The 12,465-nt window shown below is 39.4% G+C and overlaps 1 protein-coding gene across 4 annotated transcripts in view; it reads right to left on the reverse strand.

Annotated features, from left to right (window-relative positions):
• Positions 1-1,042: 1,042 nt before the first annotated feature.
• The window catches only part of LOC111868124 (interleukin-1 receptor-associated kinase 4), a 29,958-nt gene continuing 18,535 nt past the window's right edge, over positions 1,043-12,465 (reverse strand). For 2 of the 4 annotated variants that reach the window (XM_023858522.2, XM_023858523.2), the window contains exons 8-11: positions 11,452-11,607; positions 10,022-10,171; positions 1,679-1,741; positions 1,044-1,600 (exon numbers count right to left, since the gene is read on the reverse strand). In XM_023858522.2, the coding sequence (XP_023714290.1) occupies positions 1,370-1,600; positions 1,679-1,741; positions 10,022-10,171; positions 11,452-11,607 (600 nt within the window). In that variant the 3' untranslated portion in view covers positions 1,044-1,369. Of the gene's footprint in view, positions 1,601-1,678; positions 1,742-10,021; positions 10,172-11,451; positions 11,608-12,465 lie in introns of all 4 variants that reach the window. The other 2 variants (XM_023858525.2, XM_023858524.2) reach the window with 2 other exon arrangements.

Genomic DNA, 12,465 nt, shown 5'->3' on the forward strand with positions numbered 1-12,465 from the left:
GGCTTTAGTGATGGAGAGAAAGTAATTTTCACAGATTGTGGTTAAATTGATACTGCCTTTTAACTTTGCTTCCTGTACATTCCAAATCAGACTGACCTTTATTAAACTGATGCATTATGTGATAATTTAACTCCATAATCACTAGCACATGATATTCACCTTCATAAGAAATTACTTCCTATTAACAGAACCAAGATGTTCACCACAAAACCCCATGAAATGAGAATGAAAATATTTTAAAACTCGGGGACAAAGTTGCTTGTGTCCGTGACATTCTTTAGGTCATACGTGTCCCCTGGGTAGTGCAAAATAAGCAACAAACCTGGCAAAGCTTCCCAAAAGAAAAGTGCAAACTTCTTCAAGATGCAACTTGAGTGCTCTCTATTGGGAAGCAAGAAACAAAATGAGTTAAAAGATCCAAAATGCAGCCACTGGAAACCAACCAACCATATTTTAAAACTACAGCCAACCTTTGGAATATGGTACATGAACAATTTTCAGTTTTATTGTGGACACTATTATGTGGAGCTTTATCTCCTCTCTTTCTGATGCGGCATGGTTCACAGGCCCTCTGTAATAACTTCATGCATTCATCAATGGCTCTACAGCCTTTTGTTGAGCCCTGGCCACTTTTGCAGCTTTGCAATCCTACAGACAGTTGGTAGGACTCCTTGGATGGGTGATCAGCCAGTCACAAGGCAGCCGAAACACAGAATAAAGACACACAGATATCTATGCCTTGAGTGGAATTCAAACCCAAGACCCCAGTCTTTGAGCAGGCAAAGACAGTTAATGCCTTAAACTGCACAGCCACCGTGATCGGCCCTCCATAACTTCCTGTGACAATTACACATTCATCATGTATTTTTCTACAAGGCAGATTTATTATATTATTTTGTTGCTACACAACCATTGTTATCAATAAACTTTCTTTAATTTCGGTGTTTCAGAACTTCTATTAACTGGCTACATGTTATGACTGTGTATTTGGTCATCATCAGACCAAATGCATTTTCTCAAAACCCACCAATAAAAATTAAATAAAACACATAATTCTGATACAGATATTTTACTTCAAAACAGATTTACATTCATTACTTACTTACTGCACATAACATATTAAAATTAAATGTTTCCCGTCATGCTTAACCCTTTGCTTTGCCTAATATAACAATGGTAAACTAATGGACTCCTCCCCTTCCAAGGTCATAAAGTGCAGGCCAGCACAAGCTGAGGCAGCCTACTCCTGGTGGTTTGTTGCTTTGTTTACTCTTCAACCCTGAAGATGGAGGCAATATGTCTCTTCAAAATGTCAGACTTTCTCCAAACTACACGACTCAAAAGACCACGCCTTTCAAACGCTGTTCTATTATGTTATGAATCCAATAATTTCTTCCAGACATTGCAATACAGTGGTCATGTTTGGACGTTTCCGCTTGTTGTCCTCAATACAATTCAGTGCAACTGTGTAGAGGCTGACTGCCACACTGGGCCCTTCCTTGCATCCAGTATCATGAGACTGGCCCCAGTCTCCAGCCTGCTTGTCCAGTAACATATTAATGGAGTCAGTTTCCTCACACATGGCTTCAACATGAGTAACCTGAAACACACGACTGTTAAGACTGCACCATGCAACAAGCAAGACTCAAATCATAATTCAGACATGTGATCTACATACCAGATCATGACCCTCCCGTCCATCATCATATGGAGGCAATCCTGTAAGAAGTTCCAACAGCACCTGAAACAGCATGTACCATATTATTAAGAGTATTCACTAACTTTATGGTTTTATTCAATTAACATTTCATCCAAAAATTAAACACATAACAGAAATAACAAAGATAACAAAAATTGTGCATTTAAAATCACAGTATTCTCTTGGATTAAATTTGAAAACTTTGGTTAACAGAATCCTATGTAGCCCATGTGTTATCTGTTGAGTGCCTCCAGGTAGGGTCACAATGACCCCTCTGGCCTCTGTCCACTCAGGAAAGGCTGCAGACACAATTTTTTAGGCGGAGGCAGCTATACAGCAAATTCTGTTACTGGAGATGTTGTTCTTATGGAATGATGGTTTATAAAGGTAAACTGAAAAGGTCTCTAAACCATGGGACAGAGCCTGGGAAGAGAAATCTGCATACAGATGTGACCACGAATTGATCTCAGGACCCTCCTGCATTCAGTACCATCCTACAGCACTGCCCAGTTGGTCAGTGAGATTCACACACCAGTTACTATAATACAAAATGGTAATGAACATTCTCCTGGAAAGATAATCTCAAATGAACAGAAAAAAATACTGGCAGTCTTCATTTGAATTCTGATATACACTCAACTCTCGATTATCCGGGGGGTGGCTTAACCGGGGCTTTTTTGAGGCTTATATGTTGTTTAATATTCATTCACTTTTGTTTCACATGGTGAGTTGTAACACTATTTTCGCACTAGTGTGAACCGAGCTCAGCATTTTTTCGTCCCGTTATACTAACACAATGTTCTAGGGTAGGGGTGAAAGAATGCAAGGATTTGTGGAAAGTTTCAAGGACAGATATACTGGCCCAATTAGTCTCTTTGTATCGATCTTCAAGTGCGTTAGCAAATGTCAGGGTGTAAAAGGAAGCGTGTTGTGGTAAGTATTCAACAGTAACTCATATGAGCCGGGCTTCGAAATGTTAACCAGTGACGAAATCGTAAGTTCAGTGGGGGTGCAGTCAGAAGAGCGGAAAGAAAGTGAGAATGAGGAAGAGGTGGACAGTGCTGCTAGTAAGAAAGTATCACATGGTGCTGCTCTTAATCATTTGGAATCCTTACTAGACTATCTTGAGAGTGAAGAGAAGAGTTTTTAAGTGACAAGCTAATATTACGTAGGCTTCGTACAGATATCTGTAAAAAGGAAAATGCGGCGAAAAAGCAAACGACAATATTAAATTTTTTAAGTGTTAAGTGTGAATATTTGTAAAAAGTGTTGGATGTTGTTGAACAATGTGACTGAAATAACTAATTCATACTTCAGTGTAATGTAAAAAAGTATTAAATGGGCCATGAGATGACATAAAAATGAGATTGAATAAATTTAAATACAGGTAGGCATATAGTATTATGAAGGTACAGTATTACAATACTACTTTTAATAAAATTTGTCTTAACTGGGTTTTCGATTAATCGTGATTTCCATCCCCACCATTATCCCGGATAATCGAGAGTTGAGTGTATTACAATCAACAGTATTAAATATATACAGTAAAACCTGTCTTAAACAGAATCTCAAGGGTCCAGAATATTTTTTCTGCTGAAGCCAGGTTTCCATTCAATCAAGGTATACTATAATAATTAAACCAGGACATGCACATATTTAAGACAAAATAAAACACCAGACTCATTAATTTATTCACACTATAATCATTGAACACATGCGAAAAGTAAAATGAACAGAAAAAAAACTGCAGTACTCACTTTTTATAATTTTACCAGAACTCAAGCAGAGTTTTTTGCTCACAGTTTACTCTCTTGGCTGCCTGACTTTCCACAAACACTTTAGCTTGAGAAATTGGAGTAAGCATGTCTGAATCATTGCATTGCATGGCAAACTCCTGCAGTACCTTTAAACTGTTGGCAGCATCCTGATAAGTCTTCACTCTACACTTTTCTTCTTCTATCACAATGTCATTTTCTTCTTCTTCCTCTTCCTCCTCCTCTCTTCCTTTTTGACTTTCTCTATAATTCTGAACTACTGCATTGATATCCATTGTCTCCCCCACACTAGTTCATTAACGTCTTCATTTGCAGTTTTCTTAAGTTCTCTTTTTATTTTTCATTCGCACAATTTTCACAACACTTCAAAATTTCCATTTTCTTCTTTAGAATCTCATACACTTGAGTTTTACCGACGTTGAACATCTTCATGATCTGCTTAACAGACAATTTATCTCGCTCACTTGCATGAATCACTTTTACTCTTGTGTTAAGATCAAGCACAACTCATCTTTGTAGCCACGATAACTGCTAGACTAAAGTAAAAATGTAGGCCTAGAGCCCTTACTGAGTAAAATTTCCAGAAGGGGCAAAGAGTTCAGTTGCACTTCAGTGCAGGTAGTGCAGTACTGTTAAAAGCTGAATTGAAAGAGTCAGAGAAAACAAAATTCTGTAGAATGTACAGGATGCTTAAAATTCTTCTACACGATACACTCCGGAATACTGGAAATTTTCTGTATGAAGGATTATTTTGATTCCCGTTTCTGCATTAGACAGTTTCTGTTTAATCCAGGATACTTAACATCTCTTTCAGCCCCAAAGTCATGGGACCTGAATATATTTCCATTTAAGACAAATTCTGTTTAATAAAGGGTCCATTTAAGGCAGGTTTTACTATATATATATAATCTGACTTGTGCTTGAACCAATTGGATTGTTGGTTCTTATAAACCCTATTCAATCAACTCTCATCCCCACAAGCGGTCTCTGCATCTCTTTCTTGGACAATCTATATTTCTACTGCCCACAGGTTTGTACTACAATATTAAGTTCCAAAGTTCATTCCATATGCCTTCCCCAGTCTTCCTTGCGATCACCTATCTCCCGACAACAGTCTCTTTCCTTTGTATCTGTACACCTAATTTGACTTACCCATTACAGATATTCGTAACACTAAAAGTGGAGACCTGCTGGGATCCACATACCACAATCATTACTACATCCAGTTATCTGGTAGCCATACATCTGCCAAAAGTTATGATTAGGGCTCGGATTTCTATGACATGTCATATTTCTATCCTGGCATCTTTTCACATGTATAATTAAATATAAACGCATTTCTGACTCTTGTGAACATGAAAATACGGTTTTTATTGGTCATACAAATGCATATTTGAACCATATTTTAGCTTTAGGTCATATTTGGGCCTGAAGTGATATAAAATCATATTTGTGGTCATATTTTAGGCGAGTTTCACTTATTGCTCAGAAATATATTTGCAAGTATTGGCAACGATGTTATTTGGAACTTCACTTCTTAGAAATATTTGGCCTTGTGTAACGGGATTTGAAGGAATACTGTACAGTGTGAAGGGTAACGGTTCCTGACCTGGCGTAGAATCAACCACTTTGAAAAGAGAAATTGCCACATCTGCCTCTGTCTGTCTGTGTCTCTTTTTCTCCTCCACTGCAGTGATATCTGAAGTCCAGTTTGTTTCTTGCATATTGGTGAAAAATTTTTCCATCCACAAAGTGGTAAATTTCTACCCTCTCCCGAAACCCGTCCAATACAGTACTGTATTCATAACTTCAGTTGTTCAGTATAGTTTCAAGATACCTAAAGTCAATTGCTCTAATAGCGTGAAGTTGTGTGGTTTTATTAAAGAGTTTGGTGACAAATATTTTAGTACTGACAGAGAAATTTTATTCTGCAAAATGTGTGAAGTGAAAGTTACGGCTGACAAACGTTTTACGGTGCAACAACACTGCAATACAGCTAAACATAGAAGCTGTGTAAACAGAGAAATTACCACGGAAAGTAAACAGCGATTGTTGTTTGAAAAGTCATCCTCCAGTTCACCGAAATCAGGAAATGCCTCCGAGTTTTCAAAGGATCTTTGTACTATGATGGTTTCATCAAATATTCCATTACATAAAGTAGATACACCTAGTTTCTGAAACTTCCTCAAAAAATATATAACTCATCCCATTCCGACCGAATCCACATTAAGAAAGAACTATCTCACTTCCTGCTACGATGTTACCACCAATAAAATAAGAAACTGTGTCGGAAATAATAAAATATGGGTGTCTATCGACGAAACTACTGACATAAGTGGTAGATTTGTAGCGAATGTTGTTGTTGGTACACTGAAAGATGACCAGCCTCGAGATATATTCCTATTGGCATGTGAGGTGTTGGAAAAAGTGAATAATTCTTCCATTGCCGTTGTTTTCGGCAATGCGATGAATTTGCTGTGGCCAAATAAGGTAGAATGAGAGAATGTGTTCCTCTTAACGGATGCCGCTCCATATATGGTAAAGGCAGCAAAGGGACTTCAGGTACTGTATCCCAAAATGATTCATGCAACGTGTCTCGCACATGCTCTGCATAGGGTAGCAGAAGAGGTGCAAGAGAGCTACTTTGATGTAGATGAATTAATAGCAAATGGGAAGAAAATTTTTGTTAAGGCTCCACTTCGATTGCAGAAGTTTAAAGAAGAAGCTCCATCACTACCCCTTCCCCTTAAGCCTATTCTAACACGATGGGGGACTTGGCTCGATGCTGGAGATTATTATTGCACACTCTATAGTGTGATTGAAAATATCTTCATGAAGTTTGACAGAGATGATTCATCTTCAATTCGAACCTTACAAAACTTGTTTTCATCAACCACGTCAAGAAATCTAGCGTACATAAAATCAAATTTCAGTGTGATATCAAAATCCATCATTAGACTTGAAGCTGTGGGCATGCAACTGTGCAATGCATTACAAATTGTTAAGAAAGTTGAAAGTGAACTACATCAAGCACAGGGCAAAGTTGTTGTGAAAATTAGTGCAAAATTACAAAATGTGCTCCAACGAAATCCTGGATATTCAACACTGTGTACAGTTTCTGACATTCTTTGCGGCAAAAAAAGTTAAATTTGACAAGAGTGAATTAGAACTTGACGCAAGTGATTTGACTTGTTTTAAGTATGCCCCTGTGACATCTTGCGACGTAGAAAGGAGTTTCTCCAAATACAAGGCCATTGTTAGTGACAATCGGAGGTCCTTCAAGTTCGAGAAATGAAAATGCATGTTGTCATTCAGTGCAACTCTACTGAAAAGGAAGATTAAGGTACCGTACAAATTGTTTACCTGCAACTATTAGCACACTTTAATCTTCACGCTAAAATAAACAATACTTTCGTTCATGTTTTCTCTTTACAGGGTCAGCATTGTGTTGTGATGGATGCTTCACGGCTTAAAGACATTTATTCAGAAAAAATAACTTTGTACACTTTTCAATAAAACGCCATTCAGCTTTTCTCTTTATGGGGTCAGCAATGTGCTGTGATCGATGCTTCAGAGCTTAAAGATATTTATTCAGGACAAAATAACTTTGTAAACTTCTTAATAAGTTGCCTTTCTTAGGAATTTTTGTTAAATACTTACTTCTTTTTGTGGGCCATTCTGTCATATTTTGCCATTTTTAGGGCATAAATGCATGGATATTTTCAAGGTTTTCAGGTCATAGAAATCCGAGCCTTAGTTATGATACACATTTACTCGCCATTACAGTAATCAGCAGCTGAATTTGTGATCACATTACAGAAAATCTGATATCTTTCTCCCTTCAATCTGCTATGCCACCTAAAGAGCCTCCCACGCAAGCATTACCACAAAAACATGTTGGTCTGTTGTTGAAACAGAAAAATGGAAACAACTGAAGGCCAGAAAAGGGTGAAAATCACAATGCTCTCATGCAGATGACAGATTTGTATAACCGGCTCACCCCACTGTCCCATTCTCCTGGAGCATTTTACACTTAAATGACTTTCATACAAGGGGTGTACACCTATCTATCACAACTCCATGATCTGTAGTCTGCAAGCGAACTATACTGACCAAGCAACCCCCACTTGTTGGCAAAGTTAGTGCCAACTTTTGCGGATAGAGGGAGTCACAACTATCTATCATAATAATAACAAAACAAAAAATAAGCATCATTTTCACACAGAACAGTTACTTTGTAATAAAAATTATTGTTTACTAATTACTATGTATTATTTTTTATTGCTAGTGGGGTGGGACTAAGTTCCTTGTACTGCGGCCACTTCTGGCCTGTTGTACCAGCCCGATGATAGGTGAGGGTGATTGTGGAGCAATTGGTGGAATGAAGATTGGCAGGGGAAACTGTAGTACTCGGAGAAAACCTGCCCCAGTGCCATTTTGTCCACCACAAATCCCACTTGACAAGACCCGGGATCGAACCCGGGCCCCCGCGGTGGGATCTAGCGACTAACCACTTGAGCTATGGAGTGGCCAATTACTATGTAACTCTCCTTGCTTAAGCACCTCCCTCTAGGATTTCTGCTGTCTCTGATTCCTGCCAGGAGGGAAGCTCTGAGTACAGCATGGAGTATACTGACATTTCTGACTGGGAACATTTACAAAGCCATACATTAAAACCACAGAGAAGTGCAGAAAACTTTATGAATTGAGTAATAATTTCAGAATTACTTTAAACCTGATTTTGTCACCTCTGCATTTAGGGGCCAATTCTTCTAATTCTATTAACATTTTAAAGGAAAACATCACTTCTACTTTTATGGGCAACAAATCCCTGAATTTTTACTCTGGACACTCTGCAGTGTAACAAAAACAGGTAGCTACAAGCAATTTGTCTCATGTCATACGGGACAGCGTGTGAATGGGATAAAAAGCAGAGTATTTCTTGACTGACTGGGCAACTATTAGATTCTCAAGACAGTAAAAAAACTGCAGATTAGTTTTAACACCTCAGTTTCCCGTGCACAAAAGCAATCAGAAAACATTTTAAAAATTCCTCCATTTAGTCTCAAATCTGATGTCTGTTGATTTCATCTCAGATAACTGCATCATGAAATATCAGCACTGCACTTTTGTCAAAGATGCAAGCATAGAGATACAACAAAACCTTGGGTATATTGAGAGTTTAACTTTCCCATACTAGGAACAACTACACAGTTTGTCCAGGATCTGTTAGAACTCGTTTCTTTTAATTTTGCCCTGCAATGCCATCTGTTGGTGAGTTGTGGTGTTAAGATTCTTGAAGTTTCAGCTGTGCCTGTCTGTAATTTCAAAGTGCAAGCATAGCTGCATCATGAGTTCTGACTTTGAATGTAACAGTACTGTTCTGAAGCTCATCAGATAATGGCAGTTGAACAGAGAGCCAACATCAAATTTTGTTTGAAGTTAGGCAAAACAGCCAGAAAAGCGTATGAAATGATGAAAATTGTGAACGGTAGTGATTGTTTGAGTCACGTGAACATTTTTCTATGGTATGCTGTATTTCGTGACGGCAGGGAGAACACTGAAGACACTCCACGTGCATCAAAGCTGAGAACAAGTCACACTGAAGAAAATGTGAAAAAAGTGACCGAAATCCTTGCATCAGACAGATGTGTTTCTGCAAGAATCATCAAGGAGCTTTTGGGAATACCAAAAAGTACTGTGCATCGAAATTTGACCGAGGATTTGGGCAAATGGAAGGTCTGTGCGCGATTTGTACCGCATGCTCTGTCAGGCGATGAAAAACATGCCAGAGTGGAACACTGCAAAGACATGTTATGGTCAGCCCAAAGTGATACAAAATTTACAAAATCGATTGTTACTGGTGATGAGACATGGTGCTTTCAATATGAGCCTCTCACAAAGCGGCAGAGTGCAGCGTGGTTGAGCCCAAAGAAGCCAAAACCAAAGAAAGTGTGCATGCAAAAGAGTCAAGTAAAGACACGGCTAACCGTTTTCTTCAATTCCAAAGGAATCATTCACAAGGAATTTCTGCCAGAAGGTCAAACAGTGAATTCTGATTATTATCTCGGAGTCCTCAATCGTTTGTGGGCGAGAATTCTTCGAATTTGACCTGAATATTGAGAGCAAGGTTCCTGGTCGCTCCTCCACGACAGTGCTCCATCCCACAAATTGAATATTGTGAGCGATTTTTTGGGCAGAAAAGGGATCACAGTCCGTGATCATCCTCCGTATTCACCAGATTTGGCTCCAGCAGATTTCTGATTGTTCCCAAAAATTAAGTTGGCAATGAAAGGAGACCGTCGCGACAGCATCCAGGACATCCAAAGGGAATGTACCACAGTTTTAAATGTGATTCCACAAAAGGAGTACAGTGAGCGTTTTTAAAAACTTTTCAATCAGTTCCAACTATGTATTGATTCAGAAGCAGACGATTCTGAATAAAGAGAGTGAAATTTTGAAAATAATTCACGTCTTGTATTTTTAATGAACACAGTCCTAACAGAACAGGGACACATTGTGTATTTTTAAATAACAGCTAACTTACAACGCCAAAGCTGAAGGTATCAAGTTTGACAGAGACATCTCCTCTGAAAGCTTCTGGTGCCATGTATGCAGACGTACCCAGCACAGTTGTTGTCGGCATCGTCATACTGTTGCTCTGCTGTCCAAGACGTACTAATCCAAAGTCGCCCAGCTGATGAAGAAAAATTACATCAACTATACGCTCTGCAGAAAATTCCATTGCGTTTCACAGGAAACTGCATAATACAGGCTGCTACTGATCAATACACTGACTGAATGATACTATGGGTAGTTAAGATGCAGCCACTTACTGTCTTATATGTCTTACTCATATATTCAAAGTAATATGGTAATTCCAAGCATTATATGTACATATTAATTAATCTTCTCTCATCATGAACAAAATACAGTGGAACTTTTTAATATACCTGATGAAGATCATGCATGGCCAAAACATGCTGTGAACATAATACAATAGTGAAGCACAATTAGATGACCACTGAACATTAACAAAAACTGTAAGAAAAGATGGAACTGCAAACAGTGAAATTAATTGACAACTAAAACAGGATGCTGAAATACAGTATTACTTAAAAAATCAAAGAATCAGTGTTGCCAGTTTCCCATGGATACATATTAGAAGGCCAACGAAGTTTGGATTGGTGCAGAAAATGACTGTAAAAAAGAAAGGGACTTAATAAATGCAATGTATAACACGCTTTTAAATGTTTACTGTCTTTCATATGATTGACTACAGTAACCGTATAAAACTGATACCTGAGATTCACACAGCAGTGAATATTAAAATTACAGTCATCTGTAATGCAAAGCTGTACAGTTTCATAAATTCCTGTTGCTCCAACTTCAGGGTGTGCATGTAGACCCACTGCCAAGTAACAGCTGCATAAACAGGTGACAGTGCAACAGCTGTTGCTTGGGAACAGCTCTGAGGACATGCTGTTTCCCCAGCAACAAGGGAACATGAAATAATGGAAGAGATATTTTCTGTGTGGCCCATGCCAGGGCTCTATAACAAGGACTAATGGAGTCAGTTGAGAGCTGGAGTTGTAAGAAGTGAGAAGCTGGTAGTTGAGGCTGGGGACAGTCCGGGAACCCAGAGGAAGGGAAATGTCCGCTGCTGGAAGCTGCTACCAAGCAACGGCTAGTGAAGACTGAGAAGACTTTATGTGTGCTGTAGTCACAGTCATCTTCAGAGTGTGTAACCCCATGAGACTGTCATAGTTATTTGTAGTTACAAGTGTAAGCGTCCAACAAATCCAGTTACCAATCCAAACACAATCTCTAGCCACACCACATGAAAATATAATCATATTTTCTACGCTGACACACTTTTTAGCATGGAGCCATGTCACATTCAGACACCTCCCGTCCAGGTAACACAATGCCTGCAGATCCTCTCTCCATTACAACCAACATTTTGTGTCAGCGCACCTTGGGTACCATCTGGTGGTCCAGGAGTATGTTGGCACTCTTGATATCTCTGTGGATCAGAGGTTTCTCAAATGTCGTGTGAAGGTGCACAATACCTCGTGCTGTGTCCACACCAATGCTGAGACGGGTCCGCCACTGTAATGCTGTTTCCTGATCCTGGGTGTAAAACAAGTGAAACAGAAATACTATTACTGTATCTTCACTTCTGTCTGCAGGGATGGAAAGGGAGGAGAGAGAGAGAGAGGGAGTGTGTGTGTGATACTACCACTGGGCAATGGGGTGCTTGCATCTAGCAAAACAAACTAAAAGACATGTGTTCTAGGCAATTAATAACCCTCTGAAGTATGAAGCTCATCTAAATAATACAGCAAAACACCTTTTGTAGGTTTCTCTGGGAAGTAGTGGACTTGAGCACTGGGAAATCTTAAACAGAGGAAACACAACATTGAGGTTTTCTTGACTGGGTAACATTAAATTTGGTGAGAGACAGGAGGCTGGGNGGGGGGGGGGGGGGCTCCAGAGCTGCTCTGGATGCTGTGAAGAAGAGGAAAATCTCTTGTCCCTTCCAGAAATCAAACCCTGGCTGTTCACCCTGTAGCCAGTCACTTATACTGAGCTATCCTGGCTCACCCCCCACCCCCCAATATACAGTGCGTACAATCAAGTGCGTGCCGCGGCTGCAATTTGCCGTGAGTCATACCACCGCAGAACGGATGCAACTCCTCCCCGCGACTGCAGTGCCGTTCCCCGATAGCGTGAGTGTAGTGGTGTCGCTGAGTCTCCGTCCATCAGTTGCTCTACATGCACACATTTATAAGAATACAGTAAAAAGATAACTTACCGTGGTTTATAACAGGTGCTGAAAGTGACCTCCTTCTGCTTGCAAACATGCCGCGCATCTCACAAATAAATTACGCGACACTCTCTGCAGTTCGTCGACGGTAATTGAATGAATTACGCGTGTAATTTCATTTTGAAGACTATCAATGCTGCGGGGATTATTTTTGTTTTGTA

Source organism: Cryptotermes secundus, unplaced genomic scaffold (assembly GCF_002891405.2).
Source record: "Cryptotermes secundus unplaced genomic scaffold, Csec_1.0 scaffold1729, whole genome shotgun sequence".
Classification (NCBI taxonomy): domain Eukaryota; kingdom Metazoa; phylum Arthropoda; class Insecta; order Blattodea; family Kalotermitidae; genus Cryptotermes; species Cryptotermes secundus.